General features: G+C 42.6%; 3 protein-coding genes across 3 annotated transcripts; 1 reads left to right on the forward strand and 2 right to left on the reverse strand.

The window, feature by feature from the left end:
* Positions 1-341: 341 nt before the first annotated feature.
* On the reverse strand, positions 342-2,679 carry LOC109484178 (protein FAM69A-like). Its single transcript, XM_019787402.1, has 3 exons — positions 2,543-2,679; positions 1,976-2,115; positions 342-1,678 (listed from the first exon to the last, which is right to left on the reverse strand). The coding sequence occupies exons 2-3, from the start codon at positions 2,105-2,107 to the stop codon at positions 473-475; spliced, it is 1,338 nt and encodes a 445-aa protein (XP_019642961.1). The 5' UTR covers positions 2,108-2,115; positions 2,543-2,679; the 3' UTR covers positions 342-472.
* Positions 2,680-4,711: 2,032 nt separating this feature from the next.
* LOC109484115 lies at positions 4,712-11,144 on the forward strand. The gene is made up of 10 exons (XM_019787336.1): positions 4,712-4,742; positions 4,952-5,196; positions 5,535-5,643; positions 6,427-6,503; positions 7,142-7,255; positions 7,710-7,791; positions 9,189-9,433; positions 9,943-10,054; positions 10,306-10,493; positions 10,999-11,144. The coding sequence occupies exons 1-10, from the start codon at positions 4,712-4,714 to the stop codon at positions 11,080-11,082; spliced, it is 1,287 nt and encodes a 428-aa protein (XP_019642895.1). The 3' UTR covers positions 11,083-11,144.
* Positions 11,145-12,254: 1,110 nt separating this feature from the next.
* Positions 12,255-17,943, reverse strand: LOC109484176 (leucine-rich repeat-containing protein 47-like). The gene is made up of 11 exons (XM_019787400.1): positions 17,564-17,943; positions 16,931-17,082; positions 16,426-16,573; positions 15,965-16,083; positions 15,404-15,530; positions 15,157-15,267; positions 14,680-14,796; positions 14,194-14,312; positions 13,574-13,676; positions 13,229-13,405; positions 12,255-12,699 (listed from the first exon to the last, which is right to left on the reverse strand). Exons 1-11 carry the CDS (start codon positions 17,885-17,887, stop codon positions 12,565-12,567), a joined length of 1,632 nt encoding a protein of 543 aa, XP_019642959.1. The 5' UTR covers positions 17,888-17,943; the 3' UTR covers positions 12,255-12,564.
* Positions 17,944-18,877: the final 934 nt, after the last annotated feature.

The raw sequence follows: 18,877 nt of genomic DNA on the forward strand, positions 1-18,877 counted from the left end.
GACATTTTTACCAAATGGTGCCTGATTTTTCTTTAATAGTATTCATGTATGGGTGTGTTCGTGGCCTGGTTTTCATCCATATTGTAGCTGTCAAGCCTCTTTTGCTTGCTGTAGGAGATAAAAGAGACTCAGCAGCTATAATGCAAATGGCTACCAGGCATGTGTGGCCATAATAGACCAAACTTTTACTAATGCAGCATAGGGACTATATTAGGGACTGTAGTTAGGCCCCATAGATTGGTAAAGGGCTTGCCAACTATGTCATTTTTGCCCTGAAGAAACCTGCTTGGAGATTAGCACTTTCATACAATAGGAAACTTAAGAGGCATGAGTTGTTTTTGTCACATGACTTTATTCCATCAAAATTACAACCTTAAACAAAAGTATTGCACATTAATTTTGGCCCCTTGACCGATCACACCTCTATTCACCATCACCTGTGTCTACAATTTTTCATGCTTGGAAGTCTGCCCTATTGCACACTTGTTTCATCCCGTAGAATTCTGTTGAATTTGTTCCATATGTACAGTATCCCCTTTTCCCTGAAGTCCTTGACTGTAGTGAACAACGGCAGCTTTTCGCACTCACGAACCAGGCTGGACAACTTTTTGACTAGCTTCTTGTCTACGCCTACTTCTAAAACAACTGTCTTTGCCACGAGCATTGGTGACAAGGTGGATATACAGAAGTTGTGGAGGTCGTTTTGTTTCGTGACATTATGACATTGTCCTATGTCTTTATTGCACTTGGAGGAACAGTCGTCATATGATCCAACCGTGCAGTCTTCGTCGGTTTGACACTCCTGTTGACTGAGGTACAGCAAAACCGCATTCGTTGACATGACATTGTCCATGTCGAGGTAGACCACCCGCCCGGAGTCCGTGATCCCGTAGTTGCCGAGGTGACTGTCACAGCAACGCACCGTCACCCCAAACTGGGAACTTAAGTCATACAGAATCCCAAAACACTGCTGGATAAAGTCGACCCTCTCTTTCCACTCTGGGAATCGAACTTGTACGAAGTTACGGTGTAGGTACTTCGCAGCCTCATCCCCATACTGCCCCAGCATCTTACCCAAGGGAACCAAAATATCATTAACATTATCCAGAAAGATATCTGGTAAGACATCCAAAACGTAATCATCAGTTTCGAAGACTTGGGAGGCGGTGCTTTGCACCTTTTGCACTGCATAAAATCCGCCGCAGTAACCGTACAGATCTAACGTGGACTTGCTGTCATTCAGGGCCAGCAGCATAAAGAATTCTCGCTGCATCAGGAGACTGAACATGTTGGATTCTTCACTCTGTGAAATCTTGCCATCAGCGTCACCGTCAGCGTATAACCTCGTCCTTTGCCCAAATCTGTGACAAGATTTGCTGTTTTCGAACTCGTTCATGCAGATTTTGTACGCTTGTTGCTCTATGAGGTAAGAATAGTTGAGTTGTGGGTCTGAAGGTTTGTGTTGTTGGATCATCTGGTACCAGATTTTGCTGGAAAACTTCAAGACAAACTCATCGGCCTGCTCATGTAACATATCCCATGGTCCTTCTGGCTCCAACGACGCGTGGAGGACGTGTTTCTCGGGCCGCATGCTGAGACAGCGGTGGATGGTGAGCCGTTCGGAGCACATGGTATCGCACAGCGGTCCCTGCACCTTCCCTTCAGCATGCAAGCCACACTGCCCAGAAATGGAAGGAACTTTAGTTTAAACCTATTCACCGACTCAGTTTCTTTCTACTCTAACACAAAATAAATGCCAAGTTCTATACACACACACTCACACGCGCACAAACACACACACACACATATACATCATACACATGTACACCCAACATACACACACACAAACACACTCACCAAACACATCATACATGTACATACATGTATTTTGGAAAAATACAGATACTACCATATCCTGTCACTCCATAGTGCAATCACCAATCCCTCTCAACATCAACTCTGATTTTTTCCTCACCATGTATGTCAGGTGCTGTGTTGTACACTTCCCTTCTTGGTCCATGATGTTCAAGAACAGCATCAGGGCAGCAAAGCCAGGGAACAGCAATGTACACATCCTGACTAGCTTCCTCACGGGTAGCAGCATCATACCGTCACCTGGACAAAAAGATAACTTTATTGTTCTTTTATTGTACATATTCTGTGGTACAGGATTTTCGGGTATGGCCTCCAACATGCTTCAGAAGCGGCTGGAAAGAGTAGAAATTGGCTAAAATGCACCCGATGACATGCCAGGGGAGTATAATTTATTTGCCCTCCCAAAAAACAAGCACTCCTTTAGCGGAAGAACTCCCCTGGCATGTTATCTGTCTGTTTTGTCATTTTTTACTGTTGCCAACAGTTTCTGCCACCTGGACGAGGCTAGTAGGGGAAACAAATAACGCGGAGAGTCGTCCAGCAAAGACCCAGAAAACCCGGAAGTGAGTTCTACACGTAACGTTATACACCAGACTACCGGTACACCTGCAAATGAATTCAATGCATGCTCAAAATAAGCAGTAAAATAGTTTTATCCACCACAAACCTGCTTATGTGATTCTTCGGGTCTTTAATCTGGTAGGGTTTCTGTACGACATTCTGGTAAAACCGGTGTAACCGCGGACGGACGGATTTTTAAATTATATAGTACATGTCCTAAGGATTCACAAGGGAGCAAAGGTCAGCTTCCTGACAGTACGGGAAGGACATCTAGCGAGATAAAGGGGTACAGCATGGCATATTGGCATCGTGTGACCCAAGTATGATCAAGTATGGTCAGACCAAGGGGGTTAAATACAAGCTTCCTTGGTCAGACTGACCATACTTGATCATACTTGGGTTCGAAATACTTTTTACACAGAGTCGCTCACTTTGTCATAGAAGTCATTAGATGACCAGGTTGATATAAAATCAAGTCAATGCGGTCTTTAAAAATGTCACAAGTGAGAATGATAACTTTCATGTCGATGCTTCGGAAGTGGTTGGAAATCGGCCATTCAAATACTGAGTAACATGTCAGTGGAGTTGGTTCGCTATCAAAGCCCAACCAATAAAGGGAGTGCATTTGCCGCACCCGACTGTATTCCCTAAAAATTAAATAAGGACAAGTACAATTCAGAACAACGGATGTAACTTAATTACTCCAAACGTTAATTAGTGCTCATCAACTTTTTCCCAGCAGGCCTCATGTGTTGATCATGTTTTTCCCAGCCTGATAATAACACAATTTAGGATGTCCTTGAGGGCCTTTTAAAAAAGAGCTCCTGCTTTTAACGTAATGTAATTGGTTACGTGGTGATTGGTTGAATGGTGAACATTTGCTACGTTCTCAGGTATTTTGAAGGTGTTTTCCTGAAACAAGCGCTCTTTGTATACTCTTCGTTCAATCGACTCGGAGAAACACACGCAGTATGCCTTCTTGAAACTTGCGAGTCATTTACATGTAATACTAGTATGCGATGCATTTCTGGCAGAATTCGTGCTCATTTGGAGTATTTTAACCCAGTACGTGAGATTTTATAGCGAAATGAACAGGCGCAGCAGCAGGTAAGACTTAGTACTTTGAGCTGCAAATTCCATATGGACGACAGTAATTAGTATGTACCAGGATGCATGCAAGCTTTGACTTTGACAGCAGTCTTGACCAGTTGTAACCTTCTCCCTGTTGCCTATAACCCCGTAACCAATAGAGAATTGGTAGCCAAATGGCTACTTCAGTGTGCTGTAGGTATACTTGATTACTATATACGTACATGTATACACAGGCACTAAAGAAGGCGAATATTGGGTACATTCCCCAACCACATGTTAACTAAATGTAACATACAGATCAATTCTACTTGTTAGTTTTCCGACCTCGGGCTCGTGGAAATGTTTATTAATTACAATTATTTCTTTAAACTTCCAACTCTTTGTTTTATTCTCCATTGAACAAGATCAAGTATGGACAACTGGACTTGCAGCAAGGCTTTAGTGTTCCTGTGTATTTCGGTCCTATGGTGGGGTCCAGAGGTTTTCGGATTAATAACTACACAGCAAGCGGCTCACCTGAAAAGTTAGTAAATGTGCTTTCTTTCTCTGTTGTTCTTCATTATAGTAGAATGTATTGTGTGATTGTCTGTCAATTTTAGCATCTTTTAACGTTCTCCCTACTACCTAACCGCGAAACCAACAGATAGAAAAACAGTTGCGTCAGTATCCGATTAACAACGTAACAAGCGCAATATCTGTGATTTGAAACTAATAAGATTTCGACCATGTGATTTTCAACAGGGCGGGTGGAAGAAGTGAAGGTGAGGGTTGATGAGGTGAATTTGAAGGTTGTGAACACCCGCAGGTTGTTAAACTCCCTGGCAGAGACGGGCCTTTTGTCTGCAGGTAAGATTTACAAATCTTTGTTGCAGTACTGCTTGGCCGGAATCTTCTTGCCGAACAAGAAGGCATTCAATTGTAACCTTAAAAACGTTCTTGGATCTTATCTTGATCTAACGTTTAGGTAGCAAAATTCTCCTTGCTTGGCTAATAAATGTGCCCAAATGAAGCGCTAGACGTTACAAAGACCAAATTATATTTCTAGTAAAATCTGTTAGTGTATAGTTTTCCGGCTATGTTGCCTAACTAGAAAACTGAACTTGATTAATTGTATTAGCCTGTACTAGGCTTCGAAAGCGGCTGGAAAGAGTAGAAATTGACCAAATAGACAGATGATAAAGTTATGCCAGGGGGAGTTGGACCGGCATGCAAGAGTACATGTTCATGTACAGGGCAGCAACGCCAATTTCTATAAATCTTTCCAGTCGCTTCCCGAAGCCTGGTAGAGGCTATAAGATTATAACAATGCAGTATTTTTTTTTACTGTTGTAATACAATTGCTAGGCGAAACCATGTGAAGGTATTATGTATTTTCTTGCAAAGTTTACCTTTTTAGTAAATAAATGATAACTTTCCTCATCAGATCCTGCGTCCTGCCTTGACGTGAAGTCCAGCCGCCGTTCTGCCCAAGATGGTGAGTACACCCTGTACCCCCTCTCCTTATGCGGGGACACGCCCTTCCGAGTCTACTGCCACAACATGTCGTCCGACCACCCGCAGGAGTTCCTCACCCTCCCCGCCGGACCTGACAACAACTTCGCCCATCGCTACGGGCCCAGACTGCAGTGGAGCGGCGCCATTTGGTACAGATGCACCGGGCCGTTATTCGTAAGTGATCATGACAACCCTTTATAAAGGAGGTAATATAAACCTATATAAGGAGTATAGTTGGTCGTTTAGCAGACCAACTCCCCTGTCTATTTGATCAATTTCTATTCTTTCCAGTCCCTTCTGAAGCCCGGTAGATGCTATTGTTTGGGATGTATTTGCGCACGTGTGTGTGCGTGTGTATGTGTGCGTGTGTGTGCGTGTGTGCGCGCACGTGTGTATGTGTGTGTGACAGAATTAACGAAATGGAATAAACTGTACATTCAGCATCTTTTTTTTAATGCAGTGTAAATCTGGCTTATATGGGAAGCGTCTATCTATATTTTTACTATCTCCAGGGCTATTGGGGAGAAGCCGGGTACACAAAGTTCAGTAAAGTGAGGATCGCGTTTGAAGAATCCAAGGTCAGGATCATACAAGATGACCACACCTTTGCCACGACAGAAGGTAGATGTTGTTTTGTATGTATAGTACGAAGTGATGGCCGAGTTAACATGGCCAGTATAATATTTGCTATTGTATTAATTGTTTGGAAGAGTGGGCCCGCAGTCTAAAGTCAGTCGACAGAATGGTGTATTGTATATTTGCCATTTCGTTTGTTAGAGCCGCATTCGCTGTATTATATTAGCTGCCTTGTTAACGTTAGTAGCTACGGAAAAGGCTTTCAGTCTTTACTTCTATAAAGCCACAGCAAGTAAATTTTATGGATGACATCCTCAACAGACTCCAAATCTAATGCGAGGGCAAACAATTTTCTTGCTTTTTTTCCTGAATTAATGCGCGCGCTGATGTCAGAATTACTTGCTGTAGCCATATAGCTTAATGAGATATCTTTATAATTAGATCATTGTTAGTCCACCGTTGATTCCTTCCGTTGAGTCCTTCCGGGCCAGGCTGGAGGCCTGCCCGCCTTAGACCAAGGCCCTCCCCCCCCCCCCAAAGTGCCCCAACAGGGGCTATATGGGGGTGTAGCCGGGGCTTGTACAACATCTTAGAGCCCCGGCAAAGATGAAGATGAAGTCATACCTCCTTAATTGGAAATACTACGGCATCAAAACTTATACGAAATGGCCGTTATTACATTACGTCAATCTGCTACAAATGTGACCGTTACATGAGTCAGGCACAGTTTGACATCTACTATAATGGTGATGTTGTGATACAGGTAACCATTTAGGAATGTCATCACTTAAGGGATTCGCTTTCAATTGTTTCCCTTTGGCACAACAGGCAACAACTACATCCCATACGGGACGGCCGGCGACTGTTACTCCCCCACACAGGGATGTGCCAAGGGGACGTTTCAGGTTTGTTATGCTTACCGAAGAAAAACATATTGTTTTTGCTCTGTTTTCTCTTCTTCTTCTCCAAACAAGTAAGGTTAGTGACCTGAACCAGACGTCTGTCACCATGGTTACTGGTGTTGGGTTACATCATGTGGAAATTTTATAGGAGGAGGGATTTAGAATACTGCCACCATATACATGTATCTGAATGTGTTTGAGCAAAGAGCTTCCATGGAGATGGAAGCTCCTTGGTTTGAGTGTAGAATTAACAGAGCAGACCATATGCGAAGGTAAACATTATGCATTTGCTTTGCAAATGTTACCTTTCTAGTTATAATTATTGTTTCTTAAAATTACATACATTGGTAGGGCCTTCCCAGAATTATGTAAAGTTTGTTAGCGGTGTTTACATAAGGTTACAAAGCAGGACATTTTTAAAGATGTAAAACTTGTGTAGTATAGGTCTATATACATAAGGATTGCAATACAAAACAACGCAAAGGACCGAGGCTAATAGAGGCACAATGAAATTGACATGTTGTAATGTAAAGTCCAATCGCAGATTGCAAGAAGGGCTGTTTGAAGCGTTCGGTTCTGGCCTTTGGGAGAGTGAACGCAATTCTTAACTGCCCGTCTGTGGCTGCACATCTTTGTTCCAGGTGGATCTATCCGGGACGGAACTCGTGCTGGCCCCAGGTGTCCAGTGGGGCACGTTTGCTACCTGGCCGGGGGAACTCACCATCAATGACATGTACATCTCTGAGGATAGAAAGGTAGGTCGCCTATCTATATATACACAAAGCATAAAAGATAAACGAGAAAACTCATTTGTGTACGCGAGAGGATTCATCATCACTGCAAGAAACTTGCTGACTACTATTTGACCTCACCTCTTTGACATCACTGACATACAGTTGCTGGATCCCCGATGCATAATCTTGATTTTTGACCTCTGTTGGTCCGCTTACATGTAATGAAATTGAACAGTTATTTTGTATGACTTTCCAAAGATTAATAAAGTTATTTTCTTGATATTAAAATTGAATATTTTTGGTGAGATGATTCAGCCTGGAAGTTATGTCAAAACGTACAAGTCATTGTGTTTCAGAGTTAATTGTGAGGCCGAAGCTCACATCAGTGGGAGTACTACGCATTTGTTCTACAATAAGATCTTAGAAACATTATAATATAATGACGTTTTCTTCTATGTATACGTTATTTACCCAGGTTGCCTCAGCGCGATGTGGAGGTTGGTGTGGGTACTGCGTGCCGCAGGGAAACTTAACTCTCTCTCATCCACAGTGCAGAGGTACATTTTTTTTATTCATTCACATAGAAAAAGGTACAGGACATGGTGGTGCCGCACTCAAGTGGAAAGCACTTATGTTGATGGCACCACTGAAATAAATACATATAATAAAGAAAAAAACAAACGCAACTTTAAGACAGTCAAAAACAGTAAATACAGGAAATTCAAGAGCGCAGGTCCGGTTCCCCACCCAATGATAAATGATGGCAAAGAGGACACAGTACATAAATAAGAAAGGGGGAAATTGAAATCTTTTAAAAACGTTCTGATGTGGTGATGAAGTTTTGGGTAAGTGATAATATATTGGAGTTAACAACTGATGAGAATGCGGTACTGCCACGGAGTAAAAGGTCAGTTTTTGCGTTGTCAGAAAGAGTTGTAAAGTCTAGGGTGTGTCCTATGAGCCTGGATAGTTTGCCAAGGAGAGTAGATCGTTGGGAGTTGTACATGGGGCAGTGGAGTAGGTAATGTGGGACCGTTTCACATTGGCATCCGCAGGTACAAGCAGAGGTACATTTGTAGGTTTCAAAGATGTCAGAACTATAGATGCACAAATACTTGTGTCTTCTCACCCTTATACATAACGGAGGTGGCTCGGAGGTCTTGTACGTATGTGGTGACGGAATCTTAAGGTTCTGGCTTCGAATCCTTGGAATGTGCCAGTGTTGTCTTTCTTTATTCTTTATTTCAGGCGCAATTGGCCCATAGTAGACAAACAATTAAAATAACAAGGTGCACACATAGTAAAAACGGTAGGGTTCGGTACATATACAAACGAGAAGGGCCTTACCGGTAGACAAGGCCGATATAGTGATCCCAGTAGTGACTGGTGGATGATAAGTCTGAGTGGATTGCGAGTTTTATGATTCTGTTATTACTGTTGAGGAGCCGATTGGTGAAAGAGTGTGTTAGTTTGCGTCTGCGAGCATCGAAGGTATCGACAACCTCAGTCACAAACATTCGACTGGCGCTCTCGACTTTTCCAAGTTGTGTCCTTGGGAAAGGCAATTTTAAGTTTACACCTATTTCCTCACTTGACTCAGGTGAAAATACATACCTACCTTCGATTAGGGACGTCTTGGATGGAATGTAAAGCCGGAGTCCCTGTGTTTGAGAAGAGCCACACCTTGAGCATATTAAAGAACCCAACACACTTATCGGAAAGAGTAGGGTCCTTCCTGGTGTGAGCAGCTCAAACCTTACAATCAATCAATAAATGAATGAATCAAAAGGAAGGACAGGAAGTAGTTAAATTAAGTTACTTGTACTCATTATTAACAATATCTGGTGTGTTAAGCTGGTGTGTTACGCCGAAGGGCGGTTATACCGGCTATAATGATACAGATTCAGGTACGTCTACTACGAAAATAACACTGAAGAACACGTTTTGTTACAAGGGGCGGCGTCCTGTCTCGAAATGAAGGCCCGTCGTGGTTCAGCCGAGGATGGCGAGTACACCCTGTACCCCTTCTCCGCCCACCAAGACACATCTGTCCGAGTCTACTGCCACAACATGTCATCCGACAACCCGCAGGAGTTCCTCACCCTCCCCGCCGGACCTGACAACAACTTCGCCCATCGATACGGGCCCAGACTGCAGTGGAGCGGCGCCATTTGGTACAGATGCACCGGGCCGTTATTCGTAAGTGACAAACTCTTTTTTTCTTCTTCCATATCTTAAAGACTTTTTTAGACTGACTTAAGAAGACTTTGGTGGTAATTTGAGTCTTGCTTCCCTTCTCCTGGCATCTTCTTTTCCTTTCAACCCCAAGTACCCAATGGTGGGGTCACATTTCCAAACCGGGGCCCAGCCGGGCAAGTCTTATGGAACAGAAAGTATGATATAAAAGACAACAAACCAGAAAAACGTTTTGAAAAATTGATAATGGGAACTATTTGCATATATTATTGATATAAATCTTTTTTTTTTCGTTAATCAAAACTGCCCAGCTGGGACCCAGGCCCGGTTTGGAAATGTGACAGTATGGCTGCAAACTTTAAAATTTTGGGGGGATTGAAAACTGATGCGCCAAGCCATGTCATCCATATAGTCAAGCTTGGCCAAAGCTAGATCTCCTGATTTTTTCTTCGGATACGATATAAGATAATCACATGTTATTCATTTGTTTCTTTTTTTCTTACGATCTGAAGGGGTACTGGGGAGCAATGGCTGGCACCACAAAGTTCAGCAAAGTCAGGATCAGTTTTGAGGACTCCAACGTCAGGGTTATACTGGATGACTACACCTTTGCCACGACTGAAGGTAGATCATAACTAGAGTTCCTCGATCTCATACCTTCGCCAAATGGTGTTAATCTTTATAACTGACAAATTATAGCTTATTCCCCCTGATTCTGCACTGATTTTGCCTCTCCCAAACCAACTCCCCTGGCATGTTATCTGTCTATTTGGCCAATTTCTACTCTTTCCAGCCACTTTTGAAGTCTGGTAGAGGCTGCTCAGGTACAACTTTGGAAAAGATGTATAAGAATTCACTTACTGTTTGCCCAACAGGTAAATATGTACCATACGGGATGGCCGGGGACTGTTACTCCCCCACACAGGGGTGTGCCAAGGGGACGTTTCAGGTGGATCTGACCGGGACAGAATTTGTGCTGGCCCCAGGTGTCCAGTGGGGCATGTTTGCTACCTGGCCGGGGGAACTCACCATCAATGATATGTCCATCTCCGCGGATAGAACAGTAGGTTACTTACATCTTGTAGCGTGCATAGTCCAGTGGTTAGCAACCCTATCTTAATCTCCAAGCAGATCTTTTGGTGGCTGCAAAGACAGTATCAAATTTGCAAGTTACTATTTTGTCACCCAAGGGCCTGGCCAATTCGACACTGTCTTTGGAGCTACCAAAAGATCTGCTCTGTCTATGAACCACAGGGTTGGGAGCTTGAGAAGTGGCTGTTGTCACGATGTCTACATGTATTCAGTGGGGTAAAACTGAAGAGATAACTTTCCTTTCTTGTTTCTTTTCTTGCTGCCTACAACAAGTTGCAAATTTGTGGATCATAATATGAATCAGGTATAAGCAAGGGTAAAACTACTAAATAAAGCAAACTGGGAAAGCTCACTCTATAGCGAAGACTGTTTATCATTGTTAACAATACATTGTTATGGTATCAGTGAGTTGATGATGACTATACCTATGGCCTACAATGACATGTTGATGTGATCTTAACTTTGTGATTGTCCAGGTTGCCTCTGGCCGATGTGGGGGTTGGTGTGGAAACTGTGGGCCGGTGGGGGAGGACTTACTGCTCTCTCATCCGGACTGGTGAACTAGTTGTACACTACACCTATAGGGGGGCCCGCAAGCCCTTTTCCGTAGAGCGTAACCGGCCGTTTTAATTCTATGTAGAGCGTAGACAGACTGCTCTTCGCAATTTGCGTAGAGCGTATTCGCCGTTTTAATTCTATGTAATGCGTTGTAGCCACTTGGAATTTATCGTAAAGTGTAATCGAGAGGTTTCCGAATTCAGCGTAGAGCGTCATCGGGACCCCCCCCCTTGCAGGCCCTCCTATAGTATGTTTACCTGCAGAAGGAAAACATATAATTGCTTTTGCTGTTTCTTCTTCTCCAAACATATATGGTCAATGACATGGACCAGAGGGCTGTCATTATTATGTAATAGTAACTTGTGATGCAGACACTATGTGGTGTTAGATGTCATTATGTAGCAAGTGGCAGGACAGAGTTGGAGGGGCTGTTGAGACAATAGCTTGCAAGATGTTCCTGAGTTCTATGTCATCGGGACTGGTGAACTAGTTATACACTACACCTTTATTATTCACCAACTTACTCTAATGTTTGTAAAGCTTGAAAGATTTTCCTAGATCACAACCAAAAGACCTTGGATTGAACAGTTAGGCTATCAGTAGATATGGACAATCATGTTATATATACATGTAAATGTATTTAATTTAATACTGACCATGTTTTATTTAATTCCGAAGGTCCTTTTATTAATAACTTTGGCATTTGTTGCACATGCACAGTTGGAAACATGAACCCACTTATTGAATCAGTTTGTTTTATTGTAATCAAGCTTTATGTTGTCTGTTGGTGTGCATTATGAAGACGTATTAGAAGATGATGTGTGTTGTTTGCACTAGTATATCAAATATGTGTGGTGACACTTCAATATGCATCTGTAATTTCTTTTATTTTTTCTTTAGCGTGACAGCATTTTGTAGAACTGACTATTGACCAGAAAAAAATGCTTTGCTATATTCTATCCAGTTGTACAGACTTCTTTGTCTTTGATATCAACAATCTGGGTAGCATTTCTTAATTGCACGTCTCTTAGTTTTTGTTTGACAACTTTGTTAAAGCAAATCCTTATCATAGTCAACATCAGAAATATTCAAAGTTCCATTTGGGAATTAAACCAATGCAATCAAAACTTACTGCAACAGTTCAACAAAGAGGCTTACAAAACTGTACTACATGTACATCTTTTAAACTGCATCAGGACTGGTCATAGAAAAAGTTGGTGGTAAAAAAAGGAGGGCACAACATCCAGGTAATGGCCACTAGTAAACATAAACCAACATTTTCATACATCCCAATGATGCTTCTTGGTTGACAGATGCCATTAAGAAAAATCCACTTGCAATAGTATTATTAAAACCAAGATTTAAAGCTCCTTGTTTAAACCAAGGAGTTGAAACCAAACAAAACTGGGTACATCCTTTTGATGAAAATTGTTTGTTTGGGAATAACATACAGATTCTGAGTTGGAGTATATTCGAAGTTGTAGCTATCTGAGGACGGTGAGGATGGAAGAGTCCATTTGCAGGTCTGTGCGGGAGGGGTACAGCACTCGGAGCTGTCCGTCCCCGCCAGTCACTCGTACCTGCTCCACTACTAACACCTTACCGCTCGGACCATCGCCCTGAAAAATACAAGTCAGCAATGTTTTTTGTGTTCTCTTTTTTTGCCTTCAAACAAACAATTTCATGACAGTAAAACTGGATTTTCAAAGTCAATCTTCTTCAGCTTTTACTTTTAGGCTATTGCAAATGTTTTATGAAATTAAATGATGACCAAAATGAAAAACATAAATGACACAGGAAACATCAACATGAGATCAGACAGATTTCCTCATCCCAATTTTTTTTTTCCTTTTCCCACTCTGAAAGTCTCTTTACGGCTTACAAAAGAGCTAAAATTGATCAGTTACCTAAAATGCTAACCCATGTTTTTACCTGGGTGCCTATGTGGGAGTGATCCTGAAAGATCAACCTGTGCCTTATGGCCTGGGTGTTTTAGTGACCAACAAAGACCCATCACTTCAAGACTCTCTACCTGGGTGTGTAAGTGACCCACACAGCCCCACCACTCCCAGCTTAACCTGTGCTTCTGCCTGGGTGTCAGCGTGGGTGTCTGAGTGACCCATGCAGACCCATCACTCCCACACTAACCTGTGCCCCTGCCTGGGTGTCTGTCTGGGTGTCAGCCTGGGTACTAGTGTCCGTGAGTGACCCACACAGTCCCATCTCCACAGTCTGCTTCAGGAGTTCCTCCATGACAGTTTTACACACAGCCAGGTCTGTTGAGCTGGACACCTCTACCAGCACTGACTTGGTGGTATAACTGATCTATAGAAAAAGAAAACATTTTTTTTCTAACCTATTATCTAACAAAAGTATGTGTTTCATGAAGATTGGTTGGAAATAAGAATTTTCAGTCACAATTTGAGGTGAGCTACTTTTGCTTGTATTGAGAAATTGAACAGTCTATTTGTGCTGTCATACATACATGTGTACCTTAGTTTTCTGGCTGTTGGTGATAGGAGGGAAGGAGATGACAGCACCAGTGCTGTCCAGCAGACAGGGGTACAGCTCAAAGTTGTTCAGCAGATCCAGGTACCTTACAGGATGGTAAAACAAAGTACAATGTCTAATGTATATTTATGTCCAGTTGTTACAGTGAAATTCACAGTGATTTTCCAGACAGCTGTACAGCTCCCAATACCTGTTCAGCAGGTCCAGGTACCTTACAGGATGGGAAAACAAAGTACAATCAATTATGTCTGGTCAAGCTCAGTTGTTACACTAACTTACAGACTTGACAGTGCATGTAAAGATTAGTCCATCAAGTAACAAAATGGCTTCAGAATCGTAGTAATGAGGCCAGGCACATTCATTCACTACATTTTCTTTCTTACTAAGAGGTAAAAATGATGTAAGAGAGAAAAGCCTCCAAATTGTAGAGCAGAAAGAGTACGCCAAGAGTCTGTGTATAATGCATGGAAATCTTTATGTGGTCACAGTTTGTTTTTAGTGTATGATTGTGCATTTACAAGACAACTTACAGTTATTTCAACAGAAACTCGGTAGCCTACTGTCTGTAGCCTAACACAGCCCCAGCAAAGTACCAAGCTTACTTGTGGATCCCAGACACCTGCTTCCTGTGTTTGTCACGACGTTGTTGGTCCGCCTCCTTCCGTAACACTCGCAGGACCGTCAGCGATGTCATCTCCTTCTGACGGCCCAGGGGGTGAATCTAGCACAACAACAACAACAATAATCAACAACCAAAAAACAATCAACAATTTCTTGTCGAGCAGACTTATTAAGACGAAAATAAACCAAGAAAGTAACTTAAAACTGGCTGTTGATTAAGCTATTAGCATTTTTTTGTATGTTTTTCATGGCTCACTCACTCACTCACTCACTTACTATCCATTTAACGTCTCGTGGTCCTCCTTGCTCGAGGGTTGGACTATCATTTATGTAAACGCTGGTATAACCTGGACTTCTAATTGTGGCTTCATTCTATGCTCATTCATTTGTTCATAATACACATTCATGACAAGGCAGTAGACACCATGAGAGACTTATTCCAACTTCCAGCTTTCCCAGCTACTCACTGAAATTTCCGCTGGTGCCCTGGCGTCAAAGGTGAGCGGACTGCTGACCATGGCCAGGTCGTGGGTGGCGATGGTGGCCTGGGTTCTCTTCCCACAGAGGGTGTCATGGAGCTGGTTCTGTACAAGGCACAGGTCACAACATATTCACACTCAATTTAATACGGGTAGGACAGGGCTCAAAATACTGAATGCATATTATGCACTTTTGTGGACTCAAAGTTGGAGCTGTGTACCCAATTTGTGCACTGGTACATCTGAATACTTGTGTTGATCACATACACAAAGGAACACCTGTATACAGCATATTCTTAACATTAGAGTGTCAGAAAAAATACTAAAACCCTTTGTTGTATTAGTTGTTTAAGTCAGCTATAGAATATCACTTTATCAGATTCAAGATTTGAAGAGATGCAGTTGTCATTTGGTTTTGCTCAGTCTTGACAGGCTTATTAAGGTATGACTTGTGAAGAAACTTACCTGGATGGCCAGAAACTGCCTCAAGTCCTCAGGTGCATCGAGGTTCAGGTTGTGGAGAACACAGCACACCAGGTAGGGTCGCACCTGGAGCGCCGCAGCTGTCACCTGCACCTGCAGGTGCCACAGGGGGGATTCATTTTACAGCTAATGAATATTACGGATCATTAATTGAGTAGTTTACTGTCAAATCAATAGCTCAAAACTGCCATCTCTGAACACCTAAAACCTTCTCAGACGTAGTCCTTACCCTGATCTGGTCAGGACTGTCCGGAGGAGTGGACGTCACCTGCAGCACTCGGTCCATCTGTACGGCCAGGTCTGAGGCCTGGTCACCCCCGCTGTGCTTGTCGTGTTTCCCCTTCTTACCCTTTCCTCTGGACAAGAGATTATAAAGAACATACATGTACATGTAGTTACATAGATCAACATAAGTTCAACTTGGAGAATGAAGGTATTGTTTGCACTCCAACAATACGTTTTGAGTGACAAGCAGTAAGGGGAGCCTTATTTTGAATTTATCTATATTTCTATCTGAGTGAATCTGGCTTAAACCTCATCTCCAAGTGGTTTTGGCAGAACCAGTAAAAACCCTTATGGAGCCAGTTAATTTGCGTTCACACCAGGCTAAACATAAATAGTTTAAACTTGCTTAAGTATTCAACTGGTTATGTGAAGTCTAGTCTAGGGGATAGGTTCTCTTCAAGTCAAATAGCAAATCTTAAACTTAGCAACTGTAGTTTCTATGAAAGTGTTGTGTTAGAAGTGTTTTATTAGCAGTTGAGTAAGAGAACATCTGTAAGCCACCTACTTGCCCTTAGCGCCCCCTGCCTTCTGCCTGATGTAGTCCAGGATGGCTTTAGCCTGACACTGCTTCACCATCTTATCCAGACGTTTGTCCTTCAGCGGGTTTTCCTTTAGATTCAGCTCCTTTAGAGGCGTCAAATACAATTTTATGGTGACAAAACTGGAATATTCTGAATAAGGCAATCTGTATGATACTGACACACACCGTCCCACATTAGCACATTTGCATCTGAATCAGCATACTTTGGCCATTTGCTACAGTGTAGAAACAGCCAGTGCAGAAACAAGTCCTTTATTTTCTGGGTGGTGCTTCAAAAATCAGCCCAGGATCCTACCAGTAACCGTTTTTGCTGCTCCATGAATATCAATATACATTAGGATAATATAGTTTCAACATGGTATGTAGACAGTACATGTAACTATAATATTGACTGGTTTTTAAGCCCTAAAATCTGCTTTGGTCACCTTCAACTTGCCACAGGCAGACAGCTGGGCAGGAACCTCGGTGATCCTGTTCTCAGACATGTCCAGGACTTTCAGTGCCGGGAGGACAGAAATCTCTGCACTGATCTCTGTTAGACTGTTGCTCCCAGCATGGAGCTCAGCTAGGAGGCTGGAAGAGAATGATAATAATGATAATTTGATAATATTACAGCACATTCATGTCTTTTACTCTCAATATTGACACGTTTGTAAGCTTTGACTTTGAAAGACTTGGTGGTGCAAGCAAATGTTAATTTGATTCCTGCTTCCTTTCTATGGCTGCTTGGCATCTTTTTTTTTCCCTTGACATCTGTCATCTCAAACATTTGGTTGCAGATTTGGGGGCAATGAACAAAGATTAATGTGCGAGTGGGCATCATCCATATAATCAGGTCAGTATTGCCTAACCTATACAACAATATGACAGTATAAAAAAATGTTGAACACATCATAAATCAGCTGCGAGTTACCATGGTGACTAACCCACCTGTCGGGCTTGTACATGTCATCAGGCAGGTGCACCAGCTGGTTGTGGGACACGTCCAGATGAGCCAGGTGCTCCAGGTGCCCGAGTTCAGGCAGCTGTTTCAGGTGATTACAGCTGGCATTCAAAATCCTCAGCGATGCCATCTGCCCTATCTGGAACAGAGAAGCATGCATGTAACCTATGGCTGAGGGAAGAGGGCCAACTACGCGTAACGTCAACTCACACGGGGACTTTGGAGCTGTATGCTGGATCAGGGCTCTATTCAGCATCCGTTTCTCTGTCAATTGCCAGAACTTTGTGGGGTGTGGCGGAAAAATTTTTAAACCAATCTGTAAACCTTGACAGACAAAATTGACAATAATTTTGGGTAAAAATATTAAAAAAAAAACAAAAGCAAGACGGCAAGCACATAGGACTATCTTTCGAAGAGCGAGAGCAGATTAACGAAGGGCTGAGACTATTGACAAGCTGATCTTGTCAATAGTGGAAAATTCTGCACTATATATTTGCCAGGATCATCCTGTATAAAAAAAATGCTAAAAAAATTATTACCCGGTATGCTAAAATGCAAGTTACTGTATATCTAATTGACAGGATGAGCCATTCCTTCAACAACAACAACACCTGTCCTACCGTGTCAGGTAGACTCTCCAGCTCATTCTGCGAGACGTCCAACACCTTCACCTGCTGTAGTTTACCTAGACTGTTAGGTAGCTGCGTTAGTTTGTTACTGTGCAGGATCAAATTCTGCAGGGCAGTCAGATTTCCTAAGTCTTCAGACAGCTCCGACATACATGTGCGACTGATTTCTAGGAAGTTCAAGAGGCGCAGTTGGTAGATTGCAGGGTCTACTCCGTTTAGTTTGATTTTTTGGTCAATGTTAGCGCCAGATAATACGAGTTCGCGCCGGTTTTCTTTGAGAGCGACTTGCACTTCTTCCCAGTTCGCCGCCGCCATCTTGGTGCATGGACCAGCCCACTTTGCGGCACTTAAAAGCCTGGCGTCATTTTACGACACCACTTTTGGACCGTCTTTTGAGCAAAAACAACGCCCTTAACGGTTTCTCTTCGATCAGTTCAGAGATTTTGATTAAATCTTCTTAATCTCTTTATACTGGGTAAAAAATATGCGTTTTTGAGGTAACTTGGGATTTACGTCGTTCTTCTTTGAGCTACCACAAAAGCCTGAGGCTATTGACAGGATCGTCCTGTCAATAGCAGAAAATATTGCACTGCTGACAGGACGATCCTGTCAATAGCAGAAAATACTGCACTGCTGACAGGATGATCCTGTCAATAGCAGAAAATACTGCACTGCTGACAGGACGATCCTGTCAATAACAGGAAATACTGCACTGCTGACAGGACGATCCTGTCAGCAGTGCCATTTTTGACACTATTGACAGGATCGTCCTGTCAGCAGTGCCATTTTTGGCACTATTGACAGGATTTTTTAAATCTTCCATTTTGGGCTGTATTGACATGATTTCTTCATGTTTTCATTTTTTTTAACCATGTTTTCATTTTTTTCAGTCAGAAGGCATATGCTACTGTACTGTAGATTAGGCGTTTCACGATGGCGGCTATCATCGCGTTAACAGCTAGTTATTATCATTACAGAGTACTCCAGCAGATACATGTCAAAACTAGACATGCTCAAAATATAAATACAGGCGAATTTCACGCATAAGCTGTCTGAAATACGAAGGCAGTTGTGTTTACATAGTTTTTCGAGTAAACAGGCGGGCAAACTTTTTGCGAGCTGTGATTGGCCAAAACTCCCCCCCCCCGGCCCGATCGATACGTCTGCTTGGATCCTTGCATGACAATGGAATCTAAAACCGGCATTGGAAAGGGCATCCACAAATTCTATGGCATTGTCTGTATAGTTGAAATTTATGTTATGTACCAGTAGATGCTATACTTTGTACGCTGTACTATTGTTGTG

The sequence above is a fragment of the Branchiostoma belcheri genome, unplaced genomic scaffold (genome assembly GCF_001625305.1).
Source record: "Branchiostoma belcheri isolate BF01 breed outbred unplaced genomic scaffold, Haploidv18h27 scaffold69, whole genome shotgun sequence".
Lineage (NCBI taxonomy): Eukaryota > Metazoa > Chordata > Leptocardii > Amphioxiformes > Branchiostomatidae > Branchiostoma > Branchiostoma belcheri.